We start from the raw sequence: 17,844 nt of genomic DNA on the forward strand, positions 1-17,844 counted from the left end.
CCCCCCCCAACACACAACAAACCCCTACCCCCATAGTCCAAATTTTTGAGTCAATAAAAGGGGATTTTTCTGAGTGAACTTTCTTTGTGACACTAAAGCTTTTTTTTTGTTTAGGGTACGTTTGTTTTCTTGCTCGTTAGCGTTTTACATATGATATAAGATATAAATTAAAGTATATTTCGCGCTCATTCAACACCACTATATGGATGTTGCAAATGATAACCCAAGCAATGATGTTGTTGACATTCTCTCAACTCCTCGATTGAGTCGATATGAGAGTCAGAAACGTCGTGATTGGAACACGTTTTGTCAATATATAAGAAATCATCATCCTTTAATGTCACTTCTTCAATGCAGCAGCATTCATGTTCTGGAGTTTCTAAGGTACGTATTGTTTGAATCATAATATTCAAATTTTTTAACCAATAATATTCTTGTAGAGTGCTTTAGTTTAAGTGTATTGACACTTTAGATATGTTTAATTAGCATTATTTTGTTATATAGCTTACTATATATCTTGTGATAATATATAGGAGCTTGTTTGAAAAAAATTACTCGTTTCTATTTATTTGTCTTAGTTTTTTTTTTTTCCAAAAAAGAATGACTCCTTCCTGGTTTGACAATTCTTTAATTTCAACATTCCATGTTTTAAGACTTATATCTTTAGTTTAAGACAACAATTTTTTACAAAAAAAATCGTTACTTTCTTAAACCTCATGTCAAATCAAATTAAAACATGAATCTTTTTTTTTTTTTATAGCTAGGTTCTATTTTTCACAATTTGTTAGTCAAAATAAAAATTAAAACACATGAGGTTGATTTAAATTGAGGTATTAGTTAAGGATTTTTCTAGATTTTATGTTTGAAAGTAAGCCTATATATATAAATAGCTACCGATGTTAACTATATTTTTTATTTATAGTCAGGGACGAAGTTAGAATTTTTAAAAATCACGATGCTCGACAAAATATTATCTAGATTTACTTTCTAAGATTTGGTGCTTATCAAAAATACCTTTGTATATGTACGTTATTATATAGGTTTGGAGTTAATAAAAATGTAGGGATTCAATTAAATTCTGTTATTCGACAAATATACCTCTTTTTATTTTTAATCTAGATTTTTACTTCCTAAAATTGAGTGTTATTTTAGGAAGTAACAATGAAGGGGTCCAATTGAATCTCGATATCGAATAACTACAACTTCTTTTTTGGTTATATTTAATAATTGTATATTGATATAAAGAAGTTTAGAAAGTTGCTTTTGAACTTTTTTTTTTTTTAATAATTTAATATGAATTTCTGACTCCACTACTATTTATGACAATATATAGGTACTTGGACCAATTCGGCAAGACTAAAGTCCATAATTCAAATTGTCCATTTTTCGGGATGATAAATCCTCCGGCACCCTGTGCTTGCCCTTTAAGGCAAGCATGGGGAAGCCTGGACGCCCTTATAGGGCGTCTTCGTGCTGCTTATGAAGAACATGGAGGAAATTCGGAAATGAACCCGTTTGGGGCTCGATCAATTAAGCTATTTTTACGTGATGTTCGTAATTTTCAGTCCAAGTCTAGAGGAATTAGCTATGACAAAAAAAGGAAAAGATCAAAAAGAAATCACAAAAATATAATGGAAATGAAAGAAGTTGATCATCAAATTCATGATGACAAGAATGTAGGTGCAAATCTTTAATTTGTGGACAAGCTAATATTGTTGTTTTAGTAATTTTCTTGAGTTTAATCAAGTGTTGGTACAATGTAAAATAACAACATCATTTTGCATATATTAACTTCTTTTCATATTTTTTTTTACCAATCAAAATAGTAACTAAGACAAACAAATCAAAACAAATCACACAGTACTATATATCATGATCTCGCACTTGTTTGTTGTTGTTGTTGTTTCCTGAGTGATAATTGAGGTGGATATATACTATGATAATGTTATCATGTTATATTTTAATTTACGTGATGATATTTGGTTCAACACGATGGTCAAGAAAAAAAAATTGAAACTTATGATCTGAAATGAATTTTATACGTTTTATTTGTCTATAAATCATCTAATTAAAGATGAAATAAGTAATTTTTGAATGAATTTGTGTTTTGCTTTTTGTTCTTTATCAAGGGTTAGATTAGTTAGGTTTAATATATTTTCTGATGCACTAAACTTTTCTAACAGATATGTAATCAATGCTACTAATAGCAGAAATCACAATTTCTAATTTTGGAATGCATTATTTTCATAATTACTTCATGATTTATTAAATAATTATAGGTATAAATATTAATGAACGTCTAAGTGAAAAGTGAAAGTCATAAAAAATAATAAAATCTATGTAACTTAAGTCGATAGTTTTTTCCGAAACAACAGTCTTACTTCTTGAAGTAGAAATAAGATATACGTATACTCTGCTCTCTTACGAAAACCCTAAATTTGTCTCTTAAAAGAGTGGCACAATACACCAATCTCCTACAAATTTATCAACAACCAATAACATAAATTCCTCAATATGTGGAACTTAACATAACTCCTGATGCTGACACGTGTCCATCTGTGGGCCCACCTATCTAAACTCCTCCCCACATCATGTATCACTTGTCGGGGAACAACAAAACGGCCTCGATTTTCGAGCCGAAAATCAACGGTTGTGATCAGGACACGTGGCAGTATGAATGCATCTCGTCCGTTGAATTATGTCCGTACAAACACTTGCATATTTCCATCTTTGGCTTTATCGCATGTTTGCTATTTAAAGGTACTTGATGATAATTACATGTTACTAAAAAAAAAAAATTAGTTTAATTTATATTATTAATTATTTTTACTTCTTGATTTAGGGTTTTTATATTATTATTACTTTGAATATTTTTAGGGTTTTGGGGGAAAACAAAATGTTATGATTATTGGCATGGTTTGGTGTGGGGAGAATGTGGTCCTCACATTTTTGGAATTTGCTCAATGAAAAAATATAATTATTATTTTTTAAATAGAAGTGGCAAAGTATTTAAAATAAAAAAATGATAAAGTGCACTAGACACTAATTTTTATATTGTTATTCAATTTGTGTTAATTTTAACAAAACGTGTAACTTTGGATGTGGTGTAAGATATTTATTATTGAGGTTCAAGCAAAAATGACCGAAGTTTGATTTATGTCGATATATCTAAAATTTCAACTAAAAATTATTGAATGTCAATTATATAATATTTAGAGATCGCATGTTGATTACCTATGCAAAAATATCTAAAAACATGAATACATTTATATAACGGTGAAAAATATATAACCCGAGATTATTTTTTTCACAAAATCTTACTTGTGTAACCTTAACGTAACTCAACAATAACAATAAATCCAGTAAAGGTGTAACTCGTGAGAAGATAGTTATTGTTTGACGTTTAATTATGGGAAAATTGTATATAATAGCAAACTAATAACCTAAAATAAATGGAGTAGCTAGGGTTTAATTCAATTGTGCTCCACAACAAACGTTTGCAAAAAATTATCAGGCGCCACTCTCCCAAATATCTCGCTCGCCACTCTCCTTCAATCTCTCGTTCGCTTCCTCACTTTTTATAAAAACAGAAATGTATAAAAATTGTTTCTAATTGTATAAAACAGAGAAAATTGTATAAATATATATATTTTTGTTCCCCTCTTCCAGATCTCGCTCGCCACTCTCCCAAATCTCGATCGTCACCCTCGTCTTTCTCATTTATACAAACAGAAGCGAAATGTATAAATTGTGTTTCTGTTTGTATAAAGCGTGAAAAAATTGTATATACACATGCAAGTACATATATTTTCGTCCTATACACTTATAATTATACAATAAAAATACTCTCCTACCCAGTTTCTTTTGCCTTTCTCTCTTTCTCATTTTATACAATTTTCAAATTGTATCTAATTTCTCTCTTTCTCGTGTTATACAATTCGATTCAATTGTATATTCCTTGTCAAGTCTCTTTTATCTCTCTCTTTATCATTTTATACAAATTCAAATTGTATATAATCGTTCTATACGCTTATAATAATACAATTCGTGTTATACACTTCGTTTTTATACAGTTCTCTGCCCAAGTGTCTTTCTCTTTCTTGTTTTATATACTTCGTTTTATACAATTTGCTTCAACTGTATATGTATAGCGAATTATACAGTTTCTATGTTTGCTATGGAGCGCAATTATGCAAACTTTGTTATAGCATACAAATATGAATTTTTTATTTACTATACGTAAAAGTAGCCCGTCAATTATTGATACTCATTTACCATAAAAATGGAAAATTAACTTCCTACACTTATGTGTCATAAAGTTAATTTTCTTATATTTATTTTAATTGAATTTCAGTTCACTACTTGCCCCAGTTAACAACTTCACATTAGTTTACTCTTTTATACTAAAAGATTTTCATCAGAACATTATTATCCAATTTACAAATATTACTGTTCATCTTTCATATACTCCATCATTTCATTTTATGTGACTCTTTCGATTACGAGATTCAAACAAATTTAATCTTTAATGATGAGTTTCTCATAAATCTTCTAAACATTTAAATTATCAATTATTACAATTTACAGTACTTTTTACGTAGCTTACAAATATATAAAAAAAATCAAAAAAAACTAAAAATCTCATGAGTAAATTGCAAGTCAAACTTAAGTTATTTAACTCTCGAAAAATAAATTGTGTCACATAAATCAAAACAAAGAGATTATTGTTTTTTCTCAAAATATTTCCTCAGATTGGGCTTATCTATAGGTTGCAAAGTTGTTGGGTCAAATCCTTGTTATTATGATTGCATGCATCAATACAAACGGAAAAAGATAGATAGACTCCAAACTATCGTAAATAACATGTAGATACCCTTCATCATATTTTCGAGACATTAGTACTTTTATCATCTAAAAACTAGAGCATCTATAAGCCTTTTATACTGACGAACACACGTGTCATAATCTGCATAATCTAAAATTGCATCACATATCATTATTTAGTCTTTCACTAAAGTGAAAGGCATATATGCTCTAATTTTTGAACTGCAGAACAATGTCCCAAAAGTATGACGGAAGATATTTGCGCACCACACACTATTTACGATAGTTTGAAGCATATTGTCCTTTTCCCCAATCGAAATAAAGTGAATGCATACCATCCATAACAACCTCATAATACACAAGTTTTAAACTCACATCTCCAAGTATAAATTAAGGGATTTTTCTATAACAAAGATTGAAAAATGTATTTTCTATTTTCGATAACCTTCCTGCTCTAGTTTTTTAACTGCACACCGATGTCCCAGTTAAAAAATTGCACACCAATGTCCCAAAAGTATGACGAAAGATATTTGCGCACTACGCACTATTTACGATAGTTTGAGGTATATTGTCCTTTTCCCCAATCGAAATTAAGTGAATGCATACCATCCATAACAACCTCATAATATACAAGTTTTAAATTCACATCTCCAAGTATAAATTAAGGAATTTTTCTATAACAAAGATTGAAAAATGTATTTTCTATTTTCAATAACCTTCCTCAAAAGAATTTCAAGAACCAAAAGTCCAAAAGTAACTATGTGCCGGCCTTTTTTTATCTTCCTGTTAAGAGCCAGTGCAAAAATTCAAGAAATGGGGTTAACCTAATGCAATTTAACCTAAAACTAGAATGTGACTTAAGCATTTACAGGGTTAACTCCTTATGAGAAGTCCAGGCCTCGACGAGGCTGAAAATCAAAATCATCTACCTCGCTTATCAATCTCTTCATTAAGAAGTCGAGTCATTAAACCTTGATTAGGGGTCAAATTATTGGTTTTGAGAAGATTGTTCAAAGCATGAAGTTCTTCACAGTTTGCCTTCTTAAGTAGGCCACTCAGAACTATATCAGCTCGAGTAGGATCATTTGAGATCTCGGATTTTATATTGAGTTTTGAACGGTCCACAACTAGGGAAGATTGTACTGTCTGCATCAAGGGTTTAGATTTCCAGAATTCAGAACATACCCGGTTTATATCCATATCTTGAATGGCCTGCAATGAGAAGAAAAGATACTGTCAAGACGAGATCTTTTAGGCTTCCCTTCAATTTCCATTTTGTTCCGCATTTTTATTTTATCTATAAGATTATAGGCAACTGAAATTTTTCTCCGGATTTGAAGTTAGTGAACCTTGGATCTAATATTAATTTCAAGAACATATGTGAAAGAACCTGTACAATCTCTGTTGTTGAAAAACCAAACATTTCCATGCCCTCAACACTTCCAGGTGGTTGCAAAGGCAAAAGCTTTGGCTTTCCCAACTTATGTTGCTTTAATATTTCTTGATTCACTCTCTCGCGGACCATATCCCAGCATTTAACAGGGGACAAGTGAACAAACACTTCATTGGGACAACGCTCAAGTGTAACCTGCAAGTTCATTTATCTGCTTAATAAGAGACACTAGAACGGCAGGAAATAGCATAACAATATGACACCACAACGGCATGAATAACCAAATAACACACAGACATAGAGATGTCAACTAAGCTGGCACATGAAGGAAAACCCAAAAAAAAAAAGGCAAAACAGGTAGACTCTGAAGTAACCCCCTCAATCCTGTCGGCTTTGAATGTTATACCAATACAAGACTAATTCATTTAAGCTAATATAGACCTCTCGTCTAAAGGGATGAAAACTTGTGGCAGTCAAACTTTCCCTAACAGCAAACTACAACCAAAGAAAAACTCACAAAGCTTTTGAAAGAAATAATAAATCTAACTTGTAGAGATCACAAAGCTTCATGGAGAGACCCCTTGATGATAAATGTTTAATAGACATGTTATCAAACTAACAAGAAAATAAAGTGCGCCTCAACTCTACATGGAAAACTTAAAGCAGTAAGAGACAAGAAAGGAACTGCGGCAGAATTAAGTGCACCACAATATCGCAAAATAAGAATTGAAATACCACAGGCACACACAAAAATCAAAATCTGACAAATAGCTCCATTCAAACAGAATATCCAATACCATAAACAGTGGGCCATCTCGTCCTGCATCTATAACTTCAGAAATATAGTGAGACATATTTGTTGGATCTAAAACATCAATGTATCTGACCCGGCTCCTGAATCCTGCATTTAACAAAAGAACAAAGTTGTCTATCATCAGTTCCAAGAGTAGAGTAAAAATAATACAATTATTTCACATGTATTATACCCTTGGGATAAATAACCCGGTTGTCACACCATAACTTGCCAGGCTGGATAACTCCATAATCCAGAGGTTCCACATTACAAGCGAGTCTCCTCACCACTTTTGCAATCCGAGGACCTTTCTGGCGAAAACCTCTGTCCAAATTGTTTTGAGAGACGGGAGAGTCACCTGATAAAGGTTGTGCACACTCCATGGTCTTATTCTGGCTACCTTCTTTATTTGGTTTACAGTCGAATGGTAGCCGGGACTGGGGACAAGTATCTGCAACCTGAGGGCCTTGGGCATGTCTATCAATATCCATATTTACAGACAAACCTCCAATGAAAGAATGAGCTTGATTAGGTCCACGATGTATTTCATCTTTTGAATTATCCTCAACTTTCATGCTCTCTGAACTAGGTGAACAATTAATTCCATCTTTAGTGACTCTTGCACTATCGATGGATGTTGTTGGGACAGGTTTATCATTGTTACCCATGTTCACTGTCTGCTTTCCCGCCGTATCTTTTGAAGGAATTGAATTGTCCATCTCATCTCCCTCATCATCACTGAGCAGGATCACAACATCATTAAGACTTGAAGTTCCCTTCACTTCACGTTTATCTGTTGATAATTTCTTATGACACGAGCCACCCTCAACGGACAGCTGAGTAACTGGAGTTCTATAAGCAGGACCCACCTTTAAGGATTCACTTCTGCCCTGGAAGCCATTTTGTGCCCCCTCAATTCCATGAGAAGCATTGTCAGGCATAGAGGACGCCTTGATTGATTCTGAAGCTAATGGCTCCCTGGATTGTTTATCTTTATGCGGTGAAAAAGCACTGCTGCTGGCCTTCATCAAGAGTGCGGAAGTTCCATCATCTTTTTCTTTTTTCACGGAAGCTATAGAGGGTCCTGCACTTGCCTCTTTTAGCACTGATTCCTCAGGTTTAAGAGATAATTTACCAGCAATCCCTGCAACTTGCCGCTCTTTATTTACATAAGAACTCAAAGCTAATCCAAGATCTTGTCTTGCCCATCTATAAATTGCACTCAATTTCCCTTCTAAAGCATCAACTAGTACATTTAATTCATTGATGTCATAACGGAAGAGGAAAAATTTGGCACCCCAGGAACAAGTACACAGTTGTTTTGCATGGTTCAAGCATGCATATTTGTCGGGCGAACAATTGTGACAGCCGGCCGCGGACAGGTGTAGATCAAAAAAACACACACTACATTCCCTCTCATTAGTAGCATCAAAAGTGCTCTCCATCTTTAGTGCTTGTGAAGAATTGCAAAGAAACTCCCTCCTGACTCTCTCCATCTCAACACGGTTCTGCACAAAACATAACTCAGCAGTGAAGTTGTATACTAGGCTTAGTAACATAATTTATATGAACATAGAACTTAAATGTGGTATCAGTGTGATAACCCCTATAAGTGTCAGTCTAACCCCAATCACCCCCCACCCCACCCTTCTCTTTTAAAAAAAGAATACAGGGAAGAAGATAGGAAAATACACCCTCAATGCAACAGAAATAAAAACAGAGGAAAATGGAAAAGGAATTAAGGACTACCTATAGATAGAATAATGGCGTTACTATGTGCACATTTGGCTAAAGAATACAACTATTCTATTTGAAAAATTCTACCTTCAATGCTTTTGACAAAACTCCATCTTTTCCGCAAACATCTTTCCATCTTAAATTATTTGAGGTATTCTTCCTCAATAAATTAAGTTCCCAGTGCGCTTTGACTGCATCTCGAGCTGCTCCTAATAATAGTTTATCATGGGATATGGAAGTTTTCCGGCCTTGCTCGCGGTAATGCTCAATTGCATTCTGCCCATGGGGTAACCAATCAACAGGAGCAACATTTACTGCTTCAGCACAATTGAAGCCACAATTGAAACCAGCATGATATGCTCTTGGGAAGGTCAAAACAAACTCTCCAGGATTTTGCACACAACGATACACTGGGACTCCGTCAGACTTCAATATGGAGGGAGATAGTTGTGTAACCTGCATAAAGAATAGGTTATCAATTAAAAAAACAAGCCACCTATAAGGAGATGTTCCAACTTCTGTGAAGCAAATTAACTGTCAGATTTGTAAAGAATAATCTACTACATGACTATTCAGACAAATCTTCCACAAGAAGAGTAAGATTTACAGTAAGACAGTTTCTTGTTTACACTTCAATTTAATGAGGACCCTATAGCATTGCAACACTATGAATGGGATCACATATCACCTGTAGCTCACAACCCTAAAAAGACGTGGCAGTAGTAGAGGTTCTTCAGCAAAGTAAGTCATTTTTAAACAGAGATTACCAACAAAGAGACAAGTTATTAGGACTCAATTACTTTTTTGATAAAATGAAGCTTGGGCTCACCAGCTTGTGAAGAAGATCAGGCTGCTCTTCAAAGAGATCAGGTAAGTGTTTCCTCATAGCAGCCTCCAACTTTGATGCATCTGCGCCAGGCACACCATACCACATTTTTGGAGCCCCGAAATGCATGTAATTTAATGAGTATAAATGGTGATCTTCAACATGCTGTTGAGTAAAAATTTAGAAAAGAGAATTGGTTAGTAAATAAGAGAAAAGCCCAAGGGTTGTTATATTTTCAGGTTATTAAAGAAAAGAATGATCATCCAAATCATATATTTCAAGCTAACTAAATTAGGGTTACCCAATTCAAGAGAAAAGGATTATCAAGAGCTGACCCAATAACAAATGGTACTTATTTTCCAAAAATATGAACTCAAGAAGACTGCCTTTACTCCGCAATGCAAGAGGAAGGAATAATCACAATCAAGCAATCACTAATACCACCCATCGATAGTTCAAATAAACATGATCAGGAGATTTACTCGATCAGCAATTATGCATATTTTTAGTCTTATATAAGGTTTTACAAGTTCTTTTTCTGAAAAAAAAAACATTATTTAGATGTTTTTTAGCATAAGTGGAAAATTTTGTACTGAAGAACCTTACGGGCTCAAAACAAAATTGTAGGAAAGAGGCATATGAAAAAGGTAAGTGCTAATTATTTTTCAACATGTCAGAGCAACCTATTAAAAAGAAAGAAGCACCTGCAGATCTACGCAGTCCACAGAAAGAGTTGCTCAGGTAATTGCACCCAATAAACTTCAGTTTACCACAGTACATTATGAAGCAATTGAGGGGAACTACTCCACTTACCCAACAGAACGATGAAAAGCACATTCCTATGTACAGCCAAGGCACCAAGACACCAGATATATCACTGCTCTCATATGTCAGAACAGAACCGGTAAGCCTTGGAAAATTATTCAAGTTCCACCCCGAGTTCAGATACTTGGTGTCAGAAGAGCCAACTTGATGGTCATGTTTAGGGAACCCACTTCCAAATACTCCAGTTTCCAAGTCAGCCCCATAAAGCACCTGGGAAATGATGACAAAGGAAGACAGAAAGGAGGGAAGTGTTATACATCCTAGATGGAATCCATAAGAAGTAAAAAAAGATAATCAACATGAATGCCACCTCAATCTCTTCAGTGGGTTTCTCGACCATCCGCCAATATTCACCCTCAATGTTCTCCAATGAGGGGCATTGTCCTTCATTTTGCCCGAAGTACTGGGCCTTGAAGTCATCAGCATATTTCTGAAATGCTTCCAGAGTAAACTCTGGACCAGGTTCAAATCCAAATCTCTCAGCATCACCAAGGTTCCTATTGTCAACACTACCATTACCAAGGTCTACTCCAGGTTTTAAGCATCTTCTTCTTTTCTTCTTCTTATGAATATTAGCTTCCCACATCCTTCTCATCGAATCTCGATTCTGAAGTTTGTCAATCCTCTGAATACGGGTAGCAAATTTGGATTTCTCCCATATAATTTTTTCCTCAAGAGGGCATGGAGGTTTCCACGAAGCAGGTGGTACTATGCGACAAATTCCATATGTCTCTGCTTTGGAGCGTATGCTAGCCATATATGTCAGGGTATCTTCAAATTCCTGGAGATTGGAAAAAGTTGTTGAGAAAACTTGACCAGGCAATACTCATAAAACTTCCTTCAAATCATGGGATAACAAAAGTGAATGTGTGGTGTTAAGATAGATATACTGAAAGGAGTTAATAGCCAATTAAAATAGGACCTTTTCAGTTGGATAGAACACTGGAGCGTCCCCAAGATCGGGCCTAGAAGCTTCCTCTGGCCGCCATCTCGCAGTTACCTGTTACAAGCTTGAAATTTCAAAACAGCATATACATGTGATAGACCTACAACTCTCTATTATAGTGTCTCATATCTCCTATAACTTTATGTTTGTGAATTCAACTCCATTGGCAGCTAAACACTTTTGTGACAAGAGTGTTAAGTGCTGATCTTATCTTAATTACCAATGCTTAATTAAGATACCCATAATAGGCTGATAAAATGAAACACAGACAAATCAGTTCACTCCATATACTGACCCTTTGGCTGTTGAGACACCCTTCACATCCTCGGATGACCCCTTTCGGAAGTGAAGGCCTTACAGAGGGATTCTGCACAAGAGGAAGAGAACATGAGAGGTGAGGAAGTAAACTTTTTTGCAAGTAATAGGCTAGCTACTCAACCTGATCGGAACCAGATTCATCTTCTGAGCTTTTCTCATATTTCCCATAGTTTACCCCAGGTTTACGCCTAAGTGACTTCATCATCTTTACATCTTCATTACCTTCAATATTTGTTTCTACCTGACTTCTATGTGATTTTAACTCACTCGCTGTGGATGACTGATTAATCCTGAGTCGATTATTTTCCACCTGTTTTAGGGTGAAGGGTGCAAGTGACTCAAAACCAGGCGGAATTGCTGAAATGTCCATATCTTCTTCTTTGATGCAATGTCTAACAAGTTCGGTCCCCATCCTCCAGACTGCGAGAAATTAATATACATGTCAGTCAAGTCAAGAGACTGCACTCTCGACTTCCCTTCATAAATATGGAAGAAAACCGAAGGTTTATATGGAAACTCAAGAAGTATATATAGCTACTTGAGACAAAAATCAGACGGCCAAAGCTGAATGCACAGATTGATAATTACGATTATTCTCTGAGAATCTTTTTTAACATATGAATCCTCCCAAGTGAAGTTTAAAACCCATGCAAGGACAACAACCAAATATATGATAATCTTTCAAGAGTGGCTAATGCTTGTGCACAAATATATACATATAAATACACAAAAGAACTCTTGAATCAGTCCTCCAACTTTATCAGACACAGATTCCAAAAGTAGTACAGATCTACGAAAACAGTGAAATGCAAACAGTGTTCTGCATCTGACCTGAACAATGTGGTCCAAGCAAGTTGTCGTTCGTTCAAGAATTATAATGGAATTAAAACAAAGATTCCTATATAACAGATTTTTTTAAGGAATTTACCCAGTAGAGTTTTCAGCCACAGCACAAATTCATTACTCAGTAATAATTTTGCTTAAATTAAACAAGAAGTCAACGACTATAGTATACGCAAACCATACCGCTACCTTGGAAGGTAGAGAGGTTGTTCCCGTAGAAGCATAACAAAAGCAGAACAAAAAAGAAACAACTAAAGTGAAACCCTTCACAGCAAAATACAATAGCTACACTAAAAAGTGCGATAATCAAAGTACAAGCGACAATAGATAGTAACAAACATCAAAGCAGAAAATTAAACAGTAAAACACCCTAATCAAAACTATGATCAATTTAGGAGGATCATCAACTCACCAAAAATAATCCAATTAATCAAAACATTCATTCATATACACAGTAAAATCACCAAAATAACCTTTCTTAGAAATTCAGAACAGAACCATATATACTTACATATTCTTGATCCACTGATCTAAGAACCTTCAACTCCAGTTTTCTACATCCATTCAAAAAAATAAAAATCAGTACCCAAAAGAAAAAATCAAATCACAAAACAACAACAACAAACACAGTATAATCCCTCAAGTGGGGTCTAGACACAGATAACACGTACGCAAACCTTACCACTACCTTCGTCAAATCACACAAATAGCTCAAACAAATAATTACATAAATTTAAAACAATAAATATCAAACATAAACCAAATATTCATAATCAGATTCAACAGATCTAAGCTTTAATAATATTCACAACCTTTAATTAAAAATCAAATTTTTTTTTTAGACAAAAAAAAAAAACTAACCCTAACCCAGTACTGAAACAAAGATGGTACCCACCATAACAGCTTCTGGTCAACAATTTGCTTTCAATTTCTCACCCAGAATACCAAAAAACCCTAATTTTTTTTTTTTTAGATGAATCTGTAATCTAGAAAAATTAAACACTAAATTATAGATTGTGAAAATAAATTTAAGAAATCCAAATACAGATGAATGAATCCTCTTTTAATTTTTAATTTTTTTTTTCTTATTTTGGTAGGGCTAAATTCAGATAAAAGATCGGATAAAGGTACACCGCTTGAAAGAATTTATTTTTGATTTACCTTAAAGAGGAAAAAAATAAATTGTGAAATAATAATAAATAGTAACTATAATAATGAAAAGAAGAACCCTAACCATTATAAATGAACGGATCGGTGCACTAAGACTCTCGTTATCTATATGATTAGAGAAAAAAAGTCGAGTCATAAAGACTTATAATAATTGCGTTAAAACTTTCAACAGTTAAATTACGAAAATTTTTAAGTTTTCGATATATGTGAAATACGAAAGAAAGTCGAACTACGAAAATCTTATGTTCTCGATATTTATGAAATTTAGAAGAAAATCAAACTATAAAAATGTTACTTTTATCTCGTAAAATGGATAAAATTAGATAAAAACAATATACTAAATTTTCTATGTTCTATATAATCTATGGGCAAATTTCCACCTTGAAACTCTACGCGTGTTTGAACGTGCCCAATTTCTTTAGTGAAACGTTTTGTATTTAATTTATTTGTTTACTCTATATATATATAATAAAAATAATATAATTCATGTAATAAAAAAAAAAGAGTTTGTTATTCAAAGTACTAGAAGGATTTGGTTGAGAATTTAATTGAGTATTAACTTACTTTCTGATTTTATCTGTGAAATTTTTATTTTTTTATGAGCAAAAATGATAATAATATACTCGATATAATTTTATAAAGAGAGTTTAAATGGTATGATATACCTAGAAGTTATCGAAAGAAATGATATTTTAAACGTGTTTTTAACTTTTAAAAAAGGAAATTAATATTTTAAAAGGCGTTTAGTAAAATTTAAATAAATTATTTAAAAAGGAAAAAAAATTAAAAAAATTAGAGAATTATTCTTACCGATGATTATTGGCATGAATTGTGAGGGGTAGAGAGATGAGTTTGCTTTATTGGAAGTGGAACCTTTGGTTATAAGTTTTATAAAAGTATATAATATATGCATTATATGTGGATACATATTCTTTATTTATAAAATATCTTAAGGAAGTGGGCAATATTTTCCTTAGTTTAATAGGATAATGAAAAGTTTTTATAGGACACTTTTTGCAAAGTCAAAATTGGTTGAGTTTGATTTGAACATGAAAATATATTGGATCGGTTTTTAGGGTTCGTTTGATAGAGTATATTTATAAATGTGATACTTAGTAAATGTGATACTTTCTTTGTTTTAATTTATGTAGTATTTTTTATTTTTTGAGAGTCAAATAATTTAAGTTTGAACAGGAATTTGCGTATGAAATTTTTCTGTTTTTTTATATGAAATTTATATATTTGTAAATTTCATAAAAGGTATTATAAATCACAATAAATGACAATTCAAAATACTTAAAAGATATAAGAAAAATGCACCAATCAAAGATAGACTTATTTGAATCGCAAATTCGAAAGTGTCTCATAAGTTGGGACAGATGGAGTAGATGTATTAGTTTTGTATATTGGTAATATATTGTTTGGTATTTATGTCATGTATAATTAATGCAATCATTAGTTATGTATTTTTAGTAACGTTTTGGTCGAGTGTATAAGTATAATGTTAATGAAGTACATTAGTAATACTTGTATTAGTACTGCTTGTATTAACAATGCATGTATTATTATGCTTGCATTAATTATACATATATTATTTTTATGCATTGATTTATTTGATGTATTAAAAATAACATACGTTGAATAAAATTTTTTTTACTAATTCCTAGAAATTTATGGTATTAGTAATATATACTTGAATACACACGTTAATACATAATAAAGTGTATAACGAATGCTTCATAGCATGAAAAAGAAAAAAAATATTATCTGGAAGGAGATTTATTTATATTTAATGAAAACAAATTTTTTGCAATGACAATAAAATTAAAAGTTCTTTACCAACATGTTTTACAACCAAATTTTGTACTCCAATAATTTTATTGAAGGAAATTGTCGATTTTTTTAGAAATTGAAATTTATTTGAAAGGATAGATTTGCATGTGTATCTTTTTATATTTTGAAATAGATCATTTTTGTTATTCTGTTCGTTTTATTTCACGTGTAAAAATTTGTGTGATAGAATCAAATTTCTTATTTTTCTCTTGTATGAAAAATAAAATTAAAAAGAAATGTGTAGATTTTGAATTGTTAATTCTTAAAGTGGGGAATATGACATATTCAAGTCATTAGTAACAATAACATGCGTCATTTTATTTCCATTAAATAAATCAAGACTTATATCTTTTTTTTTAATTAATTTTATTTTGAATCGTTGAGGTTAACATTCTTTTCACAAGTGTAATCATAGGAAAAAATAATGAAGAGAGAAAAAATTTGGAAATTTCACACAGACATAAATTTTGTTAATATAAATTGTAAATCTAAATTGTTTATATATATAACAAAGAGAGACCAAATTCGATTACTTTTTGAAATAAAGGAGCAAAATTGATAAATTTATAGTTAAGAAATTAGAAATGATAAATGTACATTTAAGAGACCAGATGTGATAAGGTTTTGAATAGTTAAAGAATTCAATTGAGAGAAGTATTAAGAAAACTCCTAAACTTGTCGCGGATTATTTGTTTCATCCCCAAACTATTGATAGAATTAAATTACCTTTATACTTGACGAACTAAATTTGATAGTTGCTACGTTTATGCAGTTTTAAGTTATTTCATGCACAAAACTATTGAAAACAGGTCATTATAGTTCAATTTAGTTACAAATTTTTTTAATTTTTCTGCAATTCTATGCAATTTCATTAGCAGGGCGGTACGTTTTGCTCTCTGGTGATCCCTACTCTAATCAAAAGACTAAAGGCAATGTAATCACTGATTATTAACATGAAAATAGAATCATATTTTTTGTGCGCAATATTTGCTCAATTTTGTTCATTACTTTGCATTTCACTATAACTCGAATAATATAATAACAACAACACAATTACAGTGAGACGATGGGTCACGAGAGAGAAATTGAATTAGAGTGTTTGTTAAAAGTGTTTATATAAAAAGCAGATAGAGACTGAACTTGATAATATTTCGAACAGTTTAAGGACTAAATCCATCAAATATATAACATAGAGAATATTTTAAATCAACTAATCATATAATATTATTTTCTCTTTTATTTTCATCGAACTATTTAATCCAATCCCCCAACGATTTCAGAATTTACTCAATTCCCAAAATCAACGATATAGCGATAGAAAAACCATGTTGCAATGTCAATTGTGTCTTTCATGTCGGAGTGGCCAGAGAGTAAGTAGAATTCTAATTGTTTTCGTTCTAACTTATCGTCTCATAATGTATGATATTGTATCATTTCGATGAATATAATGTTTGAACAAAAACTACATTGCTTCTCGTCGATGTATAATGACACACCTTACTAATTTGAAAGGTTGAGTGACGATAAAAATAAATAATAGTATTTAAACTAACAACACAGTATAATAGGTAACAAACATATTAGTATTTGATAGTTTTATGCATCAATTATTGAACTGGATAATACCTTGTTAGAGGATTTGGGCATTGTAAATTTGGTCATATCTACCCAACAATGTTGTAATTTTAAATTTTAGGAGGAATTAGAAGACTTTTGTTATATTAATCTAGTGTAAATTGTATCATTTTTCGTCACTACATACACAGACACACCCACATGTGTATGAGGGGGTGTACGTGCACCATTAACTTTAGAAAAAAAATCATATATATATATATATATATATCTTGAGAAATTGACAGAAACGAAATACAAGAAGTCAATCATATATCTAAGTGTTATGTGCCCTAAAAACAATTTTAATCCTACAAGTGTACACAAATCTTATAGACAGGTTGTTTTCGAAAAACTCTCTAATTGAGTAAACAATGATATACACGAGTCATGTATCCGTTGTTGATATCATATATCTTACTCAATTATCTTTCACTGTTAGTTCTTCTGTCGTTTAGTTCCATGAATGTTGTTTGCACCTGTTTTTTTCATCATTTGTGCCTTTTATTGTTAGATTGGTATACTGGCCCAATTTTTCATCATTTGTGCCTCTTTTTGTGGCTCAGAATGGCGATCTCATAGTTTTAATTGATGTGAGAATCACCTAATCACTTAGAAAAAACTGGTATAAATGCACATGTATGAATCTAACAATATACATTCAAATTTTAAGATTCTAGTAGATGTACTGATACATTCACAAGTTTTGAGACATGCATTGT

The 17,844-nt window shown here is 32.2% G+C and overlaps 2 protein-coding genes across 5 annotated transcripts; one reads left to right on the forward strand and one right to left on the reverse strand.

Moving 5' to 3' along the window:
• The first annotated feature begins 25 nt into the window (after positions 1 to 25).
• Positions 26 to 1,817, forward strand: LOC107018275 (protein LIGHT-DEPENDENT SHORT HYPOCOTYLS 1-like). The gene is made up of 2 exons (XM_015218713.2): positions 26 to 384; positions 1,334 to 1,817. Exons 1-2 carry the CDS (start codon positions 203 to 205, stop codon positions 1,692 to 1,694), a joined length of 543 nt encoding a protein of 180 aa, XP_015074199.1. The 5' UTR covers positions 26 to 202; the 3' UTR covers positions 1,695 to 1,817.
• A 3,656-nt stretch (positions 1,818 to 5,473) lies between these two features.
• Positions 5,474 to 14,542, reverse strand: LOC107018002 (lysine-specific demethylase JMJ18). 4 transcript variants are annotated; one of them, XM_015218330.2, is made up of 13 exons: positions 13,401 to 13,652; positions 13,017 to 13,059; positions 11,784 to 12,082; positions 11,640 to 11,711; positions 11,321 to 11,398; positions 10,709 to 11,179; positions 10,387 to 10,608; positions 9,577 to 9,738; positions 8,835 to 9,203; positions 7,204 to 8,518; positions 7,015 to 7,118; positions 6,215 to 6,412; positions 5,474 to 6,036 (listed from the first exon to the last, which is right to left on the reverse strand). In XM_015218330.2, the coding sequence occupies exons 3-13, from the start codon at positions 12,072 to 12,074 to the stop codon at positions 5,746 to 5,748; spliced, it is 3,573 nt and encodes a 1,190-aa protein (XP_015073816.1). In that variant the 5' UTR covers positions 12,075 to 12,082; positions 13,017 to 13,059; positions 13,401 to 13,652; the 3' UTR covers positions 5,474 to 5,745. The 4 variants fall into 4 exon arrangements, with proteins under 4 accessions (XP_015073816.1, XP_015073818.1, XP_027772222.1 ...); XM_015218332.2 differs by lacking the exon at positions 13,401 to 13,652 and adding an exon at positions 14,486 to 14,542 and having other exon boundaries at positions 5,746 to 6,036; XM_027916421.1 differs by lacking the exon at positions 13,401 to 13,652 and adding an exon at positions 13,667 to 13,690 and having other exon boundaries at positions 5,746 to 6,036.
• Between the last annotated feature and the right edge of the window lie 3,302 nt (positions 14,543 to 17,844).

This window comes from Solanum pennellii, chromosome 4, assembly GCF_001406875.1.
Source record: "Solanum pennellii chromosome 4, SPENNV200".
Classification (NCBI taxonomy): Eukaryota; Viridiplantae; Streptophyta; class Magnoliopsida; order Solanales; family Solanaceae; genus Solanum; species Solanum pennellii.

Excerpts from the sequence above, each read along its gene's own strand:
- LOC107018275 (XM_015218713.2), top strand. The coding sequence starts at position 203 with ATGGATGTTGCAAATGATAACCCAAGCAATGATGTTGTTGACATTCTC. Across the intron at positions 385-1,333 it reads CATGTTCTGGAGTTTCTAAG|GTACTTGGACCAATTCGGCA; the intron begins GTACGTATTGTT and ends GACAATATATAG.
- LOC107018002 (XM_015218330.2), bottom strand. The coding sequence starts at position 12,074 with ATGGGGACCGAACTTGTTAGACATTGCATCAAAGAAGAAGATATGGAC. Across the intron at positions 11,180-11,320 it reads TGTTCTATCCAACTGAAAAG|GAATTTGAAGATACCCTGAC; the intron begins GTCCTATTTTAA and ends TCCAATCTCCAG. Across the intron at positions 8,519-8,834 it reads TTTTGTCAAAAGCATTGAAG|AACCGTGTTGAGATGGAGAG; the intron begins GTAGAATTTTTC and ends TGTTTTGTGCAG.